General features: G+C 43.4%; 1 protein-coding gene across 2 annotated transcripts in view; it reads left to right on the forward strand.

Annotated features, from left to right (window-relative positions):
* SASH1 (SAM and SH3 domain containing 1) overlaps positions 1–19,216 on the forward strand; it is a 281,301-nt gene that overhangs the window by 185,104 nt on the left and 76,981 nt on the right. For both annotated transcript variants that reach the window (XM_008006716.3, XM_008006712.3), the window contains exons 5-6: positions 13,588–13,628; positions 16,455–16,541. In XM_008006716.3, the coding sequence (XP_008004907.3) occupies positions 13,588–13,628; positions 16,455–16,541 (128 nt within the window). The remainder of the gene's footprint in view (positions 1–13,587; positions 13,629–16,454; positions 16,542–19,216) is intronic.

Below are 19,216 nucleotides of genomic sequence, written 5' to 3' on the forward strand. Positions count from 1 at the left end.
TTACTTCATCGAATCTTCAGGGAGTGTCTCCTTCAGGTCGGGAATGCTTGGTGGTCGAGACAACGCAGACCCCAGTCTCTCATCTGAAAGCTTTGCCCAAATAAAACCTTACAAGTCAGGATAATGCTTGAAAAGTATTGGCCACTTGTTTTATTGTATTACTCCGTATTCTTTTCTGAACATCTCACTTGCAGTGTTGCTTATTTTATTTTGGAGGTGTTGGATACAAGGAGGGGATGGATAATGAAGATAGGCACTCTGATCCCTGGCCTCTCCTAGGCTAAGCCAGTGGTTCCAAGCATATCTGCACATCACAATTACCTGGAGAGCTTGTTGGAGAGACAGATCCTCAGGCCTTGCCCAGACCTAATGCATTCAATCTCCAGATGTGGAACCCTGGAGGCTTCTAAGAAGTTTCCCAGGAGACTCTTAAGCAGCCAGCTTGGCTTTATTCATCGCCACCCAGATCAGTGTCTTGTCAGCTTTAAGCTCTTGGCTTCTACTCCGCATCGTAAGCGCAGGTCGAGTTGGGGGCTGTTCAGCTGATGTTGGTAGAGGTCATTTCATCATCACGGTGACCTTGGAAAGCTTCCTGGTGTCTGAATCATTTCCAGCAGGTGCTGGTGCGCTCACAGCGCCCGAAGGGGAAGGACGTGAAGTAACCTGAGGGCAGGGTGAGATCGGCGAGTGGAGTGATCAAGAATGAGAGGACAGGGTCTGCTTGGAGTGAGTCCAGGTGTGGAGGGTGCATGGAAGTGACAGAGATGCTTGGGAATTTAAAAATGAGATCTGAGAAGATGGGAAAACTTGAGTTTCCATTTTCATAGTATTTATAACATATAAAAATTTTCCATCAGCCATGTCTGTGAATGAATTAGAAGTGGGGCAGGGGAAGGCTGAAGTGGTTGCCGCTGGCTGGACGCAGATTCAGGGCTGCCGCATGTCCATGCTGCCCGTTGGGAGAAGTAGGGCAGGTGGGTGGCTCCCACAGCAGTGGTCTGGAGGGGTTGCTGGTCACTGAACCCTGCAGGGAGAGGAAGGGCCCTCCATGCCTGCAGTGCCTCCAGCCTTGGCCTTCAGGGCTGCTTCCCCTGGACTCCCCTGCTGCCCCCAGGGCAGCTGGCAGAAGAAAAGCGGCAGCCACAGGCCCCACATCCCGCCAGGGTCCTCTGTGTCCAGGCTGCACAATGGCCTGCATGGCCAGCAGGCCTCAGGGGTGGTGAATAGGAGCCACTGTTTGTTTCCACTGAGAAAGTCCTGACCTGCTTCCGGAGCCATTGCCATGGAAACGCAAGGAGGAGGTCCTTGAATGGAGCCTCTTTCCTCCCCATCTGCCCCACTCCCTTCCCCACCCCAGGCTGAGGCTGGTGAGGACCAGCCCCCTGCTGCCTCACTTTCCCCCTAGGTTCCTGCACATTTGGTGAAAATACTCAAAGCAGGGGACCCTCCCTGCCCATATCAGTGGGGATCAGTGACCCCATATACACGCTACCCCAGTGTGTGGCAGCCCATTCTCACAGCAGCTCTTAACCTGGGTCTGCCTCACGCAAACAGAGAGCCAGAGGGCCTTCCAGAGGGCCCCCCTCCAGCCTTAGCCACATTTCTCCACAGAAAAGCCTCTCTTGGACCCTATATTTATTACACATATGCAGGAAATTTTAATAAAGGAAATAGAGCAAGCGAATAATTTTGCCCCATTTACAAAATAATTGGAAGCCATTTAATAGTGTAAACTGTCCGGGCGCAGTGACTCACGCCTGTAATCCAAGCACTTTGGGAGGCAGAGGCTGGTGGATTGCTTGAGCCCAGGAGTTCGAGACCAGCCTGGGCAACATGGCAAAATCCTGTCTCTACAAAAATTAGCTGGACATGGTGGTGCACGCCTGTAGTCGCAGCTGTCTGGGGGCTGAGGAGGTGGGAGGATCACCTGAGCCTGGGGAGGTTGAGGCTGCGGTGAACTGTAATCACATCACTTCATTCCAGCCTGGCAGAGTGAGACCCAGAGTGTCTCATAACAATAATAATAATAATATAATGTAAACAAAGGTACTTTCTTTTTAGTAGGCTGTTTAAGCTCATAAGAAATTACCTTTTTTCTCATTTTTATAATAACTAGCTTTTGTGGTGAAAATAATGGCTACAACCCTGTTTTGTTTTATTTTATTTTACTTTTGACAATAATTTAGTAATTCTTAAGATGCAAAAAAGACCTAAGTAAAATTTAAAATTCACAGTGAGGCTATAAAGTGAAGGCGTTTGTTTTTACTGGTTAGATCAAAACCAGAAGAAAAAGCAGAATTTCAAGCCTCCTCACCCCCCGTTTTTTCACTCCTTAATTTGTATGCCTACTGAAGAATCATCAAAAGTCAGAATTTGATCTGAAGCCACAGACTCCAGGGGCCACATTTCAAACTTAAATTGCTCTTTCAATACCCGTAATTAGAGACAATGCACCAGGTACTGTGAGTACCGTGATCAGTAAGACTGGTGAACCCCTTGACTCCACGGAGCTCAAGTTTTAGTGGGAAAAACATTGGTTTGGGTGTCTGAAGAGCTGAGTTTAATCTCCAGCTGTGTGACTTACAATGACTAATTGTGTGACCCTGGACAAGTCACTTACATAAAGACTCTAGGCCAGAGTCTCTTCATACATACAGCAAGGCTAGTTTTTTTCAGGGTTTCTGTGAGCCTGAAATACAATGAGATATATGAATATACTTTGGTAAGCCAGACCAATGCTTTGTGGAAGTTAGTCATTTTCGTTTCTTAACCACTAACTGCATATTCATCCATTTTTATGCTACTAATAAAGACATACCCGAGACTGGGTAGTTTATAAAGGAAAGAGGTTTAATTGACTCACAGTTCCACATGGCTAGGGAGACCTCAGGAAACTTGCAATCATAGCAGAAGGGGAAACAAACATGTCCTTCTTCACATGATGACAAGAAGGAGAAGGGTGAGTGCCCAGCGAAGGCGGAAGCCCCTTATAAAACCATCAGCTCTCATGAGAACTCACTCACTATCGCGAGAACAGCATGAGCGTAACCGCCCCCATGATTAAATTACCTCCAACCAGGTCCCACCCCTGTAGGGGACACAGAGCCAAACGATATCAAGCTGTTACAATTATATTCACCTGCATGTAACTGACACCTGACTTCAGTGTTTAGACAATGGGGACATCTTCTCATACAGCAGGGAGTCTGGAGTTGGGCTTTCCAAGGCTTGAGCAGCTGCTCTGGGAATTATTCCCTCTCCTACTCTACCATCCTTAGTATGGAACTTTCTTATGATAAAATTATGTCTGTTCCAGGAGGGATAATGGGAAGAGCCAGGCAAAAGGCATGTAGATAGAGTAAATCCTTTTTGTCATAGAAACACTAGCTTTCTTAGAAACATCTCACCATAAAGTTCTAGTATTTCTTCCCTGCCAGACACTGACACCTGGCCTCAACTAACTGCAAGGGAGTCTGAGGAAGTGAGTATTTTAGCAAAGTATACTGCTACCCCAAACAAAATTGGGACTCTGTAAGTAAGAAAGAAAATGAACTGGATATTGACATGGGAGGCAACTAGCTTGACTATTTTTATATTTCAGTAAGATCTTCTTGAGTTTTGTAAACACCTGGAAGGTATGGGCCATGTTGTGTGCAGTTTCCTCATCCATTGGCATAGAGCTTTATTATCTATACCAAGCAAACAGTGAATCATTGATTGTGTATGAAACTGGTCAGTTGCTGATTCCTTTTTGTATGACCTTTCATTGCAAAAAAAAAAAAAAAAAAAAATGGGAGCTCGCGCCTATAATTCCAGCACTTAGGGAGGCCAAGCTGGGAGAATTTCTTGAGGCCAGAAGTTCAAGACCAGCTTGGGCTACATAATGAGATGTCTTTACAAAAAACAAAAAATCAAGATTAGTCGGGCGTGATGGCATGCAACTGGAGTCCTAGCTGCTTGGAAGGCCAAAGCAGGAAGATTGCTTGACTCCAAGGGGTAGAGGCTGCAGCGAGCCATGATTGTGCCACTGCACTCTAGCCTAGGTGATAGAGCAAGAAACTGTCTCCCAAAAAAAAAAAAAAAAAAAAAAATATATATATATATATATATACACACACACACATACACACACACACACATACACAGACACACACACACATGCCCTCTAGCATATGTCATGGGGTTATTCTGAACATTAGTTATTAACTTTGAAGGAATTGGGGAGGCATTTATAACTTTATAGTGCTGGAATAGATGCTGTTACTATCAATAGTGTTGTTAGTATCAAAGCTGGCATTCATGGAGCAATTTTATCTCAACTTCTTAGACAGTTCAGACCCATGAAGCCACAAATGAAGAAAAATATGGCCCAGATGGAAAAGAGAAGACCCACTGAGGGGTTTTTGGAAACCTTAGAGGATGACTGAATCCCATCCCAGATCTGATTCTCCCTACTTCAAGCCCACATCGCTGCTGGACTTGGATAGTCCTGGCCTTAGTGAGGCCGTGGCCCAGACACAACCAGGCCATGGGCGTCCCCTGTGGAGAGATGGTATTTGGCTGCTTTTCAGACGTGAAACTCTTTAAGTTTCTGCCAGTGACCCGCATCATTAACTTTCAGTACAAGTCACCAGTTGGTGAATGAAAGGACACAAATGTCTTTCACTGCATCTTTGTGAGGGATTTTTAGAGTCAACAGGAGTGGGCCCTGTCCTTGGCCTGGAGAGCGTGTTGGCCATTCCCGAGGTGCCAGAGAACCAACCCCTTACAAGTTAAGAAATGGAAGAACATTTGGAGAAGGACTGAGGATGCCCTGGCTCATAAGTAGAGCGGTTGGAAAAAAGGCCGCTAATAACAGCTAACTTATTTTATTTAATTTGTTTAGTGCTTAGCATGTGTAGGCATGTAGTAAGTATAGTAAAAGTCACAACTCACACAAAACTCTAAAAATTCTATGTGATCGGTAACATTATTGTCTCTATTTTGCATAGCAGGAAACTGGGAATCAGTGGGACTAAGTAACATGCCCAGAGTTAGTAATCAGTAGCGGGTAGAGCTTGGCTTTGAATGCTGGCATTTGGACTCCTGAACCCACGTTCTGAGCCATTCATTGTGCGGTGCCACTTCCTGGGTAGTGGCCTTATGACAGCATTTGAGACATCCTTCACATGGAGGTACCAGTCAGCTGCTCATGATCTCTATCACACACAGAACAAAAGGAGTCAGGCTTGATTTGTAGCAGGAAAGATAATGTTTAGTTACCTACAACTTCCATATGTCTAATACAATTAGCAGGGGATTGAAGGATAACAAAGGTGATTGTCATTAGAACTAATGCTGCATGTCTAAATTAGCTGTCTTTCTCCTTATTTTTCTGAGCAAGATGCCCTTTTGAGACATCTTATATAGAAGGAATAGGCTGACTTAAAGTGGTTCTGATGGCAGTTGTAAATCAAAGATATACAAAGAGGGTGGGGTAGAAAAACTAAAAATTCTGCAACTCACGGTTGGAAAATTCAGATCTTTCAATGTCCTTTTAGCACCTTCAAGTGTGAGAATTTGGATTATGGGGCAAAAAGTCCTCTTTGAACCAGAATTAAAGATTAGATGGTATTACTGTTTAGAGACAACATCCACACTTCATAGCTGAAAATCCTGCCATTTCTTTTGGAGAGTTAATGATAATTGAGGTAATTGATGGACCCAAGCCATTTCCCTTGATATAAGTGCCTATATTGAAAAGCTTTGCAGCATCAATGAAAAATTATTTAGTAGACAATGTGCCATACACAATAAGCTAAATACTGCTTCAGGAAAACAGTAGGATAATAACATGGGAATAATGGAAATAATGTGCTGAAAATCCTTTGGATAGAGAGATTTTGACATCATGCTCAATCGTTATGCGTGTTGTTTTTTGTAATTCTAAAAAACATACAAATTGCTTTTATAAAGTGGGAAGTAAAAGAGAAATCCTTGTGTCCATCTCAATTATTTGAGAGAGGTTAATGATAAAATAATTTACAAGGAGGAACCTTAATGATTTGGAAACTTAGAATCTAGAATAGGAAATACATCATGGCAATGCTTGGTGGGATGAGAACAGCCAGTCCGATGGAGAAGACTAAGACAGTTTGTCAGTTTGGGACTACTCTGTGAATAGTTACAAGAAGTAACATTTCCTTGGAGCTTCCCCAGTGCCAGACACTGTGCAAAGCTCTTAACATTCACTGTTTCATGTGATCCTCTTAACAATCCATTAAGGGGTACTGTTTTTATCATCACAACTGCTCTTAGAAAACCAGTCAAGGCTTAGATTGGTGGCAGCACTGTCATTTACCCCTAGTTCTGCCTGACTCCTGAGTGTGTGTGCCGGGTCAGGCCACTGTCTTGGATTTGGTACTGCAGACACCTGCCTTAATCGTTTATAAAGGTGACCTTATAACAAAAAGTCAGCAAGTCCAGGCTTGGAATAGACTGTGAAATCAAAGAAAAAACCTGTATGGGGATTGTTTTGACCAGCTTGACAAAATGTCACCCACGTTGTCATTGATACTGAATATTCCTGGAGTTCTAACAATATGCCAGATTTTGGCAATAGAATTGCTTTTCTGTCTCAGCCAGTGAATTCACAAGCTAAATCATGGGGCCAAGCAAGAGAGGTGCATAGGGCGTGGAATTTAAGGAGGCAACTCACTCCCTGCACCTGCCGGATTCTGAGTGAATACGTCTTACAGCTGTGTCTCTCTGGCATCATCCAAGTTCTGGCCCTGTGGCTGGAGAAAGGGTGACTCTTGAGATTTTATGGCAACTAGTGAATTTTGTTTCTTATCTATTTCTCTTAAACAGAGAGATAGGTTTGTATGCTAAAAATATCTTTGATACCCAAAGGATAGAAAGAAATATTAAATTGAGAAATTACTTCTTTAACATGAAATGATTTGTCATAAAAGAAGCAAAATATGAAGGTACAGAGTTATCCTACTTAAGTAGGACATAAAGAAAATGAAAATCTTAACTACTTATTAACATAAGTCCTTCAACCTTTTAACCTTCCCCGCCTCCCCCTGTATACACACAATTCAGTAGCACAGATGTGTCAGGCTCTTTTTTTGAAATGGTGGAGAAAAGGCTGCTACTGGCTTTTGGGACTGCCTTGGCAGGCCTGGGATGATGCAGGAAAAGACCCAGACACAGCAAAAGCCCAGATTCCAAATTCAGCAGGAAATCAACTAATGGAGAAGTTGATTTCCTGAGACTCAAGATTAAGGAACTCTGAAAATCCCTTAAGTACAGGTTTTCCAGTAACATATAGCATATGTTCCTTTCTTGGAAATTAGGTTATAACCACTTTCCTTTCCTTTTCTTCTTCTTCTTCTTCTTTTTTTTTTTCTTGGTTATAATGAAATTTCTGGACAGCTCACCAAAGCCAAAACATGAAGTGTATTTTAGGAATTTCTTTATGCTTGACCATTCATTGCACTTTTCTAGTGTACTGGACTCAGTATGTAGAAATGAGATAGAGTTATCTTTGTCTGGATGTAACTTAGACTATTTGTATATAAACAGAAGAAGAAAAATGAGTTTGAGCCATGGTATTTGGCCTCCTTTCCTTCTAGAAGCAGATAGGGGGGTCTTGCAATAGCCAGATAGTCAATTCCTAAAAAGTGTTCTTGGAACTTTTAGTTCTGACACTCCCATAGACTATGGTCAGATTTGGTGTTGAAAACTTTCTGTTTTTGCAAGTTCTTCTGAGTATTATTTTAGCAATTTACTTAAGAGCTGGGCCAGTATATAGTGGTATCCCCTTTCTGTCTATCCCTTAAATAATAGAAAAGAGGCATCCTGTTAAAGAATGTATACAGTTTGGAATTCTGTTATACAAATGAGAAGGAGTCTGGGGAAGAGGGTGAGTTGTTGGACTCAGGAGTCAGAGACGTGGCCACCAAGCCCAGTTATGCCCTTGCCCAGCACAATTGGACCTCAAGCATGTCATCACTCCCGTCTCAGTCTCACTGATAGTCCTATTCTGTGATGGGGGGGTAATGAAGGTTTTGCATTTGAGAGGTGGAATTCCATACAAGTGTAAAGAATTTCATGTTGACCTGTGTGTGTTCCTCCTCCTACTCTATGGTCTTACGAGGATCTGCACTGTAAAGCAGTAGGCTCACTGGGAAAGAAAATATGGCAACCTAGAGTTTCCACTGTGTGGAGTGTGAGGCTGCAATATAATTTTTTTTTTTTTTTTTTTTAAGATGGTGTCTTACTTTGTCACCCAGGCTGGAGTGCAGTGGTGCGATCTCGGCTCACTGCAACCTCCACCTCCTGGGTTCAAGCGATTCTCCTGCCTCAGCCTCCTGAGTAGCTGCGATTACACCACGCCCGGCTAATTCTTGTATTTTTTGTAGACATAGGGTTTCACCATGTTGGCCAGGCTGGCCTCGAACTCCTGACCTCAGGTGATCCTCCCGTCTCAGCCTCAAAGTGCTGGAATTACAGGCGTGAGCCACTGTGCCCAGCTGCAATGTAATTTTTGTAAAATGGAGTTTAATAATATTCTAGCCAGAAAGGTAAAGGAACATTCTGCCTGCTTTTCCTTCTCCCACTGGCTGTTTGTCCTAAGTCTCATTGCTGGGCCTCACCTTCTCTTTCTGACCCCTAAAAATCGGGTTGGCCCAGAGCTCAGTCTTCAGAGTGTTCAGCCAGGCTCAGAGCTTGGAGTATGCGAGTCACTTACAAATTCTTATCTGCAGCTCTAGACGCGCATTTCCAACTGTTTCTTTACTGTCTCCACAGGGATGTTTAATAAGCACTGCACACTTAGCATGTCCAAAGGGGACCTCTTGTTCCCTCCCCTGCTGTTCCCCTGCCCAGCTTTCCCCATCTGGGGAAGTGAATGTTATTTCATTATTTAGGTTTCTGCTCAGATAAACCTTTTCTGTCCCATCACCTCAATTTCTCCTCACTCCTTGACTCTGCAGTCACCCTCCTTGAATCTGTCTTGTTTATTGCTATGTTCTCAGGACCTCAGAGGGTGCGTGACTCCTACTGAGAGGTGAATAAATAAATACTGAATGAAAGAATGAGTGAAAATGAATAACAAAGCAATTTAGCAAAGAATTTGTTAAAGACAGAGGTAGGCGGAAAGAAACTGGTTCAGTTCTGGGAATACTGTCTCTTAAATTATTATTTTTTAATGGGATTGATAAATTCCTTAATGTAGGAATTTTCTTAAGTGAATTTTGCCTTCAGGAACAGCTAAAGCAGTCTAGGGATCTTGAGGAAAAATGTTGACACTTAAGCAGGTTTGGGGTCTTAATAGTAGGAGTTACTGATGAACAAGTATTTGCTAAGGTTCAGTTCTGAGACGTTAAATCCAATACTTGATGATAATTATGTTTAAATGGATTTTTAAAGCACAGCAGAATATTAATTATTGCTCCCTGGTCATCAAAATTCATGCTGAAGTTCTCATCCTTTTTGCCCACTGACAATGAAAAAGATGAGTCCAAAGAGCAGATCCACCTCCAGCACCCACCGCCCTCAGGCCTGGGGCATCTGGCTGGAGGAAGGAGGTACTACCGGGAGGCCTCTTTGGAGCTGACGCCTGAGCATTATTTCTTCCACCAGGAGATCAGTAAATGACCCCTTCCACCTGCTGCCATCCACATTTGGACTTGGGTTGTATCATTGATTTTTGCTCCTGCTGGATGAATTTTAATAATCAGTCTCAGGGAGAAAGGAGATGGCATTTTGCATTGCTTCTATGCCAGCTTCTGTTTGCAGGGAGAAAGCCACTGCATCCAAATTTGTACGGTGTCATTTTCCTCCTTTGCAAATTTGATGAGTTGGGGAGCCTCGCTCTTATGAAACATGGGCTTGTTATTCTTTGGCCAGCATCTAGGTGGTGAACTTGTGAAATTTTAAAAACAAAATCCCACCCACCACAGCAAGATGAATAAAGAAACTACAGTGCCATCTGCTGGCGTCCTGGGGAAATTCAAGCACTGGCTGGGCCAAGTCCAAACCAGAGGATAAAATTGTATCAAAGTGTGTGATAGTTTAAAGACAGTAGATTAAAAATAATGAAAATATTGTCAGTCATCATTTCAGAGAGGAAAATGCAATTACATTTTGGGATAATGGTGTAGCAGTGGGAGCATACATTTTTCTGCAGTGTACTTTTTGAAGTATTTTGATGACTTTCAGGGAAAGTAAAATTTCACAATTTATGTTTTCACTTATTATATCATCAGTTGTATCCTGAGGTAGGGATATTTGGTCCATAGCAATTAGGTCAAGACTTCTCTAGTCCTGGCCAGGCATGGTGGCTCACGCCTATAATCCCAGCACTTTGGGAGGCCAAGGCAGGCAGATCACCTGGGGCCAGGAGTTCAAGTCCAGCCTGGCCAACATGGTGAAACCCTATCTCTACTAAAAATACAAAAATTAGCCAGGCGTAGCGACACATACCTGTAGTCCCAGGAGGGTGAGGCAGGAGAATCGCTTGAACTTGGGAGGCGGAGGTTGCAGTGAGCCGAGATCGAACCACTGCACTCTAGCCTGGGCAATAGAGGGAGACTCTGTGTCCAAAAAAAAAGGACATCTCTAGTCCTTAGGGTGAGGACAAAAATACATATGGGGCTCCCTGTGCCTCTGGTGGCCCCTTACAGAAAACATGTTTAACCAGCTGCACACCCCGGCCCACTGAAGTTAGGTGGGCAGCTGAGTCCCATGACTTGAAGTGCAAAGTACAGCACAGTAAGTTTTTTTAAAAAAATGAAGAATCTAAACTGAGCAGAAACCCTTTTTTCTTTCTGAAGGATTTCCTGCCTCAGTCCCAGCCAACTAACTTGTTCTTATTTTGCTCCCACTTCTCCCATGGCCCTGAGCACGCTACATTTGCTGCTTCTCTTCCTCATTCTTCTCCTTCTCCCCTCCCCCAGCTTTTTTGTTCCTGTCTTCCTCCATCCCTCACCTGTGGGTCCCCTTTCTTCCTGTGCATCCGTGTACCTTACTTGTGCTGTTGTTCAGTACGTTTTGACTGAGTGATTTACATTTTGAAATGGCTGCCTCCTAAACGCCTTGCAGGTAAATACAGGTATTTTCATTTTTGTGTGGATAGGAGGAAGGAGAGTAGGTCCTAGCCATGTTTTGGCACAATTTGGTGATGAGATTTTCCTTCCATGTTCTGTATTCACAGCTCAGGAAGAAGGGGAAATAACTAGAATTCAAATCTAGCTCTTGTCCTTTGCAGCGGTTTCTCCCCTGATTCTGTTCTTAGCTCTGATTCTCCCTTAGTTTACAATAGAAAGCTTTCAGATTTTTGTGCTGGTCATCAACTGTTCTCTGCACTCAGATGCGGAGAATGGTGGTGCTTGCTGGGCATGGGCCTGCCACTCAGAAATGGCACCCAGTGGTCAGCCCACACCAGTGCAGCTATACCAAAGGATGGTGGCTTATTAAAGGCGGCTCTGCATGAAAAAGCCTCCCTCCCCTCTCTCTGGTCACCTTAGATTCTCAAGGTCCTTTTATCCAAAAGGTAGGCAGAAAATCACTTTAGGTGATTAGGATGTTCAATTCTTCTTCCTCTGAATGAGACAGTCTCGTTCAGTCACCCAGTTTGGAGGTCAGTGGTGTGATCATAGCTGACTACAACCTCGAACTCCTGGGCTCAAGTAGTCCTCCTGCTGCAGCCTCCTGAGTAGCTAGAACTAGAACTATAGGTACATGTCACTATGCCCAGTTAAACTTAAAAAAAAAAAACAACTTTTTTTAAGAGACGGTGTCTCACTATGTTGCCCAGTCTGCTCTCCTCCTGCCTCAGCCTTTCCTCTAATGTTTTCAGTGTGACTCATACCTGGCCTCCCACTTTCTTATCTTCCCAAACCTTCAGATGCAAAAATCACCTCTTCCATCTTCCTTCCTGGCGGTGAACTTGTACTGAAGATTCAGGTTTAAATCCCCCAAGTGTCTGAGTCTGTTCTGATGCAGGTGCCTTCTTTCTGGTTTCCCTTGGCTGCAAGCCCAAGGATACTGTATTTTCCTTCTGGGATTTGGACACACCTAATGAAAGATTTTGCTCCACCCTCTACTGTTCCCCCCCCCTTTTTTTTTCTTTTTTTTTTTCTTTTTTTTTGAGAGAGACAGTTTCATTCTGTCGCCCAGTCTGGAGTGCAGTGGCGCGATCTTGGCTCACTTCAACCTCTGCCTCCCAGATTCGAGCCATTCTCCTGCCTCAGCTTCCCAAGTAGCTGGGATGATGGACCTGTGCCACCAAGCCTAGCTAATTTTTGTATTTTTAGTAGACATGGGGCTTTGCCATGTTGTCCAGTCTGGTCTCAAACTCCTGACCTCAAGTGATCCGCCCCCCTCGTTCCCTTTTTGATACAACCAGTTTTAACTTTCTTTGGTTTTCCTGCTTTCTTTTTTAAAATTTTGTTTATCTTAAGTTTTTTTCTGGAGAAATGTTTAATGAACTGGTTTTGGGCTGTGTACACTTTTCAGATTATTTGGGTTAGTCTGTATCTGCCTTCACAAACTGGCAGCCAAAGGTGTTGGGTGGCAGGGGGGTCCAAATTTGATGCCCAGACATGTATTGATTGATTTGGACACATTTTTAAAAACATTGGTTTATTTGCCATCACTTAAAAATGTTAGAGCTCTCATATAAAAATACAGATTTCTGGCTGGGCACAGTGGCTCACACCTGTAATCCCAGCACTTTGGGGGGCCGAGGCAGGAGGATTGCATGAGGTCAGGAGTTCCAGACCAGTCTGGTCAACATGGTGAAACCCCATCTCTACTAAAAATATAAAAATTAGCCAGGCGTGATGGTGCATACTTATAATCTCAGCTACTTGGGAGGCTGAGACAGGAGAATCGCTTGAACCCAAGGAGGCGGAGGTTGCAATGAGCTGAGATCATGCCACTGTACTCCAGCCTAGGCAATAGAGCAAGACTCTGTCTCAAAAACAAAAACAAAAACAAAATGCAGATTTCTGGCTTCTCTTTGAACATTGGAAGATTCAGCAGGATAGACATTGCACTTGCCAACTGGCAGCAACCAACTGGAGGAACTATGTACTGGCCACCCCCTCTATTAAGGGCACTCAATATCCTGTTGTGGGTCTCTCACCCGCCTCCCTGCCCCCTTCATTTTCCTAGAGCCAACCACTGTACTTATCTGCAGGCCCAAGTGGCATTTGTGGTGCTGAGTTTATGTTTTCATTATTATTTGCTTTCTCTTTTCCTCTTCCACAAGAGACTTCACAATGGCAGTAACTTCACTGTATTAATAGTTCGCAGAATGAAAGGCACTTCCACGATCTAGTGAAGTCTGTCTTCTTCATTTAATATTACAGGTCTCACCTTCGAGTGAGTCTTTAATAAATGTCGGCAAATGGCACATGAGTCTATTTCTAGGAAGTCAGCAGACGGGTAGAAAAAGCCAGTGGTAAATAGCCTGTAACAGTTTCCCTGGCTGTATTAAGTAGTATTGATGCCGGGTCAAACTAGTTAGGAGGATTTTCAGTTCTCCCATGAAAGCAAGGCTCCCTGGTAATCTGATTTGTTTTTCTTTTCTAGGAACCCTCTTCATAAATCAAACTCGGAAGACAACTCTGTAGGTCAGTACCACTTTTCTTGGTTTACCTATTTAATTATTTTAATACTTTATAGAAAACATGAACATGTGAAAATACAAAACCCACAATAATCCTTCTACTCAGAAATAAACACTGTTACGATTTTGATGTACATCCTTATTCTCCTTTTTCTAGGGGATTAAAAAAAAAACATAATTGTGATCATATTCTGCATACTGTTTTATAGTTTTTAAGTTGAATACATTATGAGCATTTTCCCGTGACTGAATATTCTCTATGTTAATAGAGAAAAAATTAGAAGCAACCTAAATATCCAGCAAAGAACGAATTGGTTAATTAACTTATGGCACATCCAATATGGTGGAATATTACGCAGACTTAAAAATTTACTGCTGCTCTAAAAATCCTGGGGTCTGTGTCCCTAATAATGTCCTTAGGATACATCTTTCAATTGGGAATTTTTTGGATCCAAGATTATGCATAATTAAGGCATTGCATATTTTATATATTCTTGATTATAAAATTCACTCTTGGTTTAGTAACAGCTATTCTGTTTGGGTCAGAGGGTGGGTGACTGGTAGTGATTAGGGACATAAGTACTCAATCAAACCTGGCTGCCTGCCTTTGAATCTGCCAACTCAATAGCTATTACCTTGTGCAGCTCACTTGCACCAAGCCTCAGTTTTCTCATCTGCTAGGTGGGAACAATGATGCATCATATAATTGAGTATTAAATGAAATTTGCCATTAGATAGCAAAGTGCCTGGATATAGTAGCTGAATAAATGTTAGCTATTGCCATTTATTAGGCTGTATCTCTGTTTCAGAAACTTGAAAATGGGAGAAGGAAGAAGGGAATATAGCTTATAGTTAAAGAAATATATTCTCAGCCTGTTCAGTGGCTCACTTCTCTTATCCCAGGAATTTGGGAGGCCAAGGAGAGAGAATTGCTTGAGCCCAAGAGTTAGAGACTGACCTGAGCAACATAGCAAGATGCTCTGTCTACCAAAAATTTAAAAATTAGCTGGGCATGGCAGTATGCACCTGTAGTCCCAGCTACTTGGGAGGCTGAGGTGGGCGGATCCCTTGAGCCCAAGAGTTTGAGGCTACAGTGAGCTGTGATTGCACCACTGCACTCCAGCTTGGACGAACAGACCATATCTCTTAAAAGGAAAATAAATAGGCTGGATATGGTGGCTCACATCTGTAATCCCAGCACTTTGGGAGGCCAAGGCGGGTCATGACATCAGGAGTTCGAGACCAGCCGGGCCAATATGGTGAAACCCCATCTCTACTAAAAATACAAAAATTAGCCGGGCATGGTAGCTTGTGTGTATAATCCCAGCTACTCAGGAGGCTGAGGCAGGAGAATTGCCTGCACCCAGGAGGCAGAAGTTGTAGTGAGCCAAGATTGCACCAGTGCACTCCAGCCTGGGCACCAGAGCAAGACTTCATCTCAACCAAAAAAAAAAAAAAAAAAAAAGAAAAGAAAAGAAAAAGAAAAAAGAAAGAAAAGAAATATTCCTGAACTGTCCAAGAGCAAGGTTGAGTTAATAATAACTAGTCAGCTTTAACCCTGCATGTCTGGCATTTGCTTCAGTGTTAAGCCCAAAAGCAGTGGGTGATACAAAACTTGCCATGGAGCTCTGTCTTTGGTGGGAAGGCTCCGGTTTCATTCCCACAGCTCTGGGGGCTGTCAAAACTTAAATGTGCGGGCATCCTGTTTTGACAGACGACGCCCTTTCTAGCCTGGGAGCACCATAGACATGGTTCCCACATGTCTGCTTCATTGCTTGGCACCACCCGTCTAGACTGGGGAAACCCATCACTTCGCTGGGTCCTGTTTCCAGTGGCCATGGAGCAACCAAACAGACAACAAGTGGTGACAGAGCTGCTACTTTGAACGTGCCACATCAGCACGATGGCAGACACCGCTGCTGCTGCTTTTTATTTGTAAAGAATAAAGGACTGCTCTACCCACTCATTTTACTTACTCTCCCCTTTCGCTTTGCTTTTAAAAAGGTATTACATATTATTGATGATCAGAACCCTACCACTTATTAAAAATGTCTAGCTATAGCAGCGAGTTTGTTTTCACTTGAAAGTCACCGCAGTAGTCTGGAAAGGATGGGGGGTGGGGAGGGTAGAGAGAGACCCATTTGGGAGATGTCATGGCCGGATTGCAGGCTTTCTTTTCTTTGTGCCCTGGGTAAGCTGTAGGTGGGTCACCAGGTAGCCTGAATGCCAGGGAGTGCCATATGCATGCCATAGCAAGACCCATGCAGACCACACTTCTGAGAGTAACAGTGGGGGCCAGACCCACAGACCCAGGGGACCAACTCCCCTGACCTGTGGGCCCAAGACATAGCAACCATTCTGTTCTTGTCATTAAATCTGGAGTAACAGAAATAAACCAAGGGTAGATCAACAACAGAAATAACAACAAAACAAAGTGAGCTTCTTAAAATACCCTATTTGTGGTGTAGTTGAAATAATTGTGGCTAAGACCAAAGCGGGGAAATACACTGCAAGACGAGGCCAAATTAGGCATACTAGTTAAACAAACATCAAAGTAAACACAAGAATGCATGTTTTGCCTTCCTCTTTGATGTTTCTGTTTTTCATCTTAACCTCACTGCACCATATCTTGCTACTAGGAAATTTGCATTTCTTTTAAACAACTTTATAGCCATCTCCCATTCTTTCACAAACTGAAAGAAAAAAAAAAAACTGTCCTTTTGTGAAATCAAAGTATTCTTACCAGCTTTGAATTATAAGGAAGAGGCTACTTTTGTTATTAATGAATTTATTGCTTGTGCTTTTTCTTCCTTTTTTTTTTTTTTTTAAGGAAAAGGAGACTGGAAGAAGAAAAATAAGTATTTCTGGCAGAACTTCCGAAAGAACCAGAAAGGAATAATGAGACAGACTTCAAAAGGTACTGCAATGCAGCTGGCGGACAGTAGGTCCTTTCAGCTCTAACACGTGGAGAAGCCTGTGCTGTTAATCTCAGTGGATGCTGTAAGTTAGCGTAACTCACCGCATGTGCCCATAAGATGTTCAACTTTTCTGACATTCCTGTTGTTACTTTAAGACTTTGTCCCAGTGATTTTCTTTTCTTTAAGTCAAAAAAAACAAAAAAAACAAAAGGGGACAAGTTCACAGTTCTTCCCTTTCGTAGATCTGAGAGCAGAGGCCGAATCTTTTCTCAGTCGCACCAACCTCAGAAAGATCTTTTCTCTCGTCAAGATCTAGCCTGAAAGGGCCTAGAGAGCCCTCGCATGTGTTGGTCTGGGGCTCTCCTGTCCGCGCTCCCACTGAGGGCCTCTGCATTCTTCTGAACTTCTGATGCTCTCCTGCAGTGGGACGGTTATGGGGTGTTGCCCCTGGAAACTCCAGTGGTCTGACATCATGGGAATTTGCCTGGGCGGCTTTGTGAAGGGAGTTCTGTCCTACTCTTGGCTGTGTCTTTTGTTGTTGTTTATATAGTAAGTAAATATGTCATCCCTTTGAGGCTCAGTTACATAATTTATGTTTCCCCAGTATTCAGAGAAGAAACCGGAGCAAATCCACTTCCAGATTCCAGTCCAGCTGAATGAGGTTATCAGTAGATATAAAGTTTTCCTTGATCACCAGTGACACTACTTGTTTTGCTTTACAAACCTTAGTGTCCTGCGCTGTGTGGAACGTCTATCTAATTATCTGTACACGTGGAAATGAGAAAAATGGATGTGAACAGTAGACACGTCACAGCACACCTGGGTTCCTTGGCAACATTCCATGTGGTTTTTTTTTTTCAAATTGTCCTACTTTTAAGCATTCCCAGTTTTTTGTATTCACCCAGCATCACTTGTGATTCAAAATAAACCTTGGATTCTAAAAAAAAAAAGTCTAATTTAGAAAGAAAGCTAAGGAGAAAAGGAGAGGTACAAGAGGGAGGGAAGGAGGAAGCCAACAGTTTACCAGCTATCATGAATTTTTAAAGAACCCAACCAATTTCCCATCACCCTCTCTGCCATTTGAGGTGACACAGACAGTAAAATGAATCAAACCAGTAGGCTTCTGTCTTCACCCAGCACACACTGTTATTCTCCCTGTGCAAGTAGCAAAGGGAACTTGAGGAGTGTTTTTGGATTGATTGATTACTAAATGGAAATGAGATGGAAATACAGGGCAACATAAATTCCAAAGTCAGCTGTGCCTGAAATGGTTTCCTGCAAGTCTACAGGCAGACTCTTTCCCTCTGTCCTTTACACCAAAGGCAAATTGAGCCACAGCCGGGCATCCTAACGGTATTGGAAGCTGGTAAAAAGTACGAATGAGAAAGATGGGGAGGAGAGCAGGGTGCGGGACTGGAGTGGGGATGTTACAGCTCATGTTCACTAACATGCCCTTCCCCACACGCTGACCAGAGGCACCATTGCCCAGTGTGGCTCAGATATATTAGAGGGATGTTACAGCTCATGTTCACTAACATGCCCTTCCCCACATGCTGACCAGAGGCACCATTGCCCAGTGTGGCTCAGATATACTAGAGGCAATAGCAGACTGTTTGCTCTGTAGGAAAATCTTTGGAATCTAACAGAACATTCTCATCTCTGCAGTTCTAGCTGCCTTCAGGTGTGAGTTGGAAGTTGATTTTCCCGCAGTTTGGAAACCAATTTATGACAATAATACTTTCAGATACAGACCTATATGGCACCCTTCTTCTGATTAACTGAACATGCTTCATGTCTGTGATTTGCACTTGGCATTTTTTTTTTTTTTTTTTTTTGTCTTCAGATGGAGTGTTGCTCTGTCACCTAGGCTGGAGTGCGGTGGTGTGATCTCAGCTCACTGCAACCTTCGCCTCCTGGGTTCAAAGCAATTCTCCTGCTTCAATCTCCTGAGTAGCTGGTATTACAGGTGCCTGCCACCACACCTGGCTAATTTCTGTATTTTTAGTGGAGACGGGGTTTCACCTTGTTGGCCAGGCTGGTCTCGAACTCCTGACCTCAAGTGGTCCACCTGCCTTGGCCTCCCAAAGTGCTGGGGTTACAGGAATGAACCTTTTCGCCTGGGTGCACTTAGTTTCAAGGAATAATACAGTGAAATAGCTTAGTAGGATTGGAAGGTTTTGCCAGGCTGTGGGTCTGGACTCTGTGACCTTCCTTCCTCTGTCATGACCTAGGGTTCTTTCTTTCTTCTTTGCAAAAATATTTTCTTCTCATTTATATTCAAATGAAAGGACACAGAGAACCCACAGCTGAAGGAGCCTTGGAATGCTTGTACGATCCAGTTGGGTGTATAAATTAGATCTTTACTCCACCTATGGTGAGGAGCTCTCTCTTACTTTCCTCCAAAACCCGTCCACTGGGCATACCATCTCAAAGGCTCTGATCATCTTGAAGGATTTGTTTCTAGGGTGACATGGTGAGATCCACATGTTCTGCAGGCCTGTTTCTCAATCAGAGGTGCTTATTCGCTTCTTTAAAAGCAGCATATTTTTCCCATCCTTTGCTTCATCAGTAACGTTCAACGTACGTAGTGTCCTGAGCAACATTCTTCCCTCGCCTGAGACAGCAGATATTCAGCATTGACGTTCTGTTTCGCTGTTCTTGTTTTCACTCCTGT

Source organism: Chlorocebus sabaeus, chromosome 13 (genome assembly GCF_047675955.1).
Source record: "Chlorocebus sabaeus isolate Y175 chromosome 13, mChlSab1.0.hap1, whole genome shotgun sequence".
NCBI lineage: Eukaryota > Metazoa > Chordata > Mammalia > Primates > Cercopithecidae > Chlorocebus > Chlorocebus sabaeus.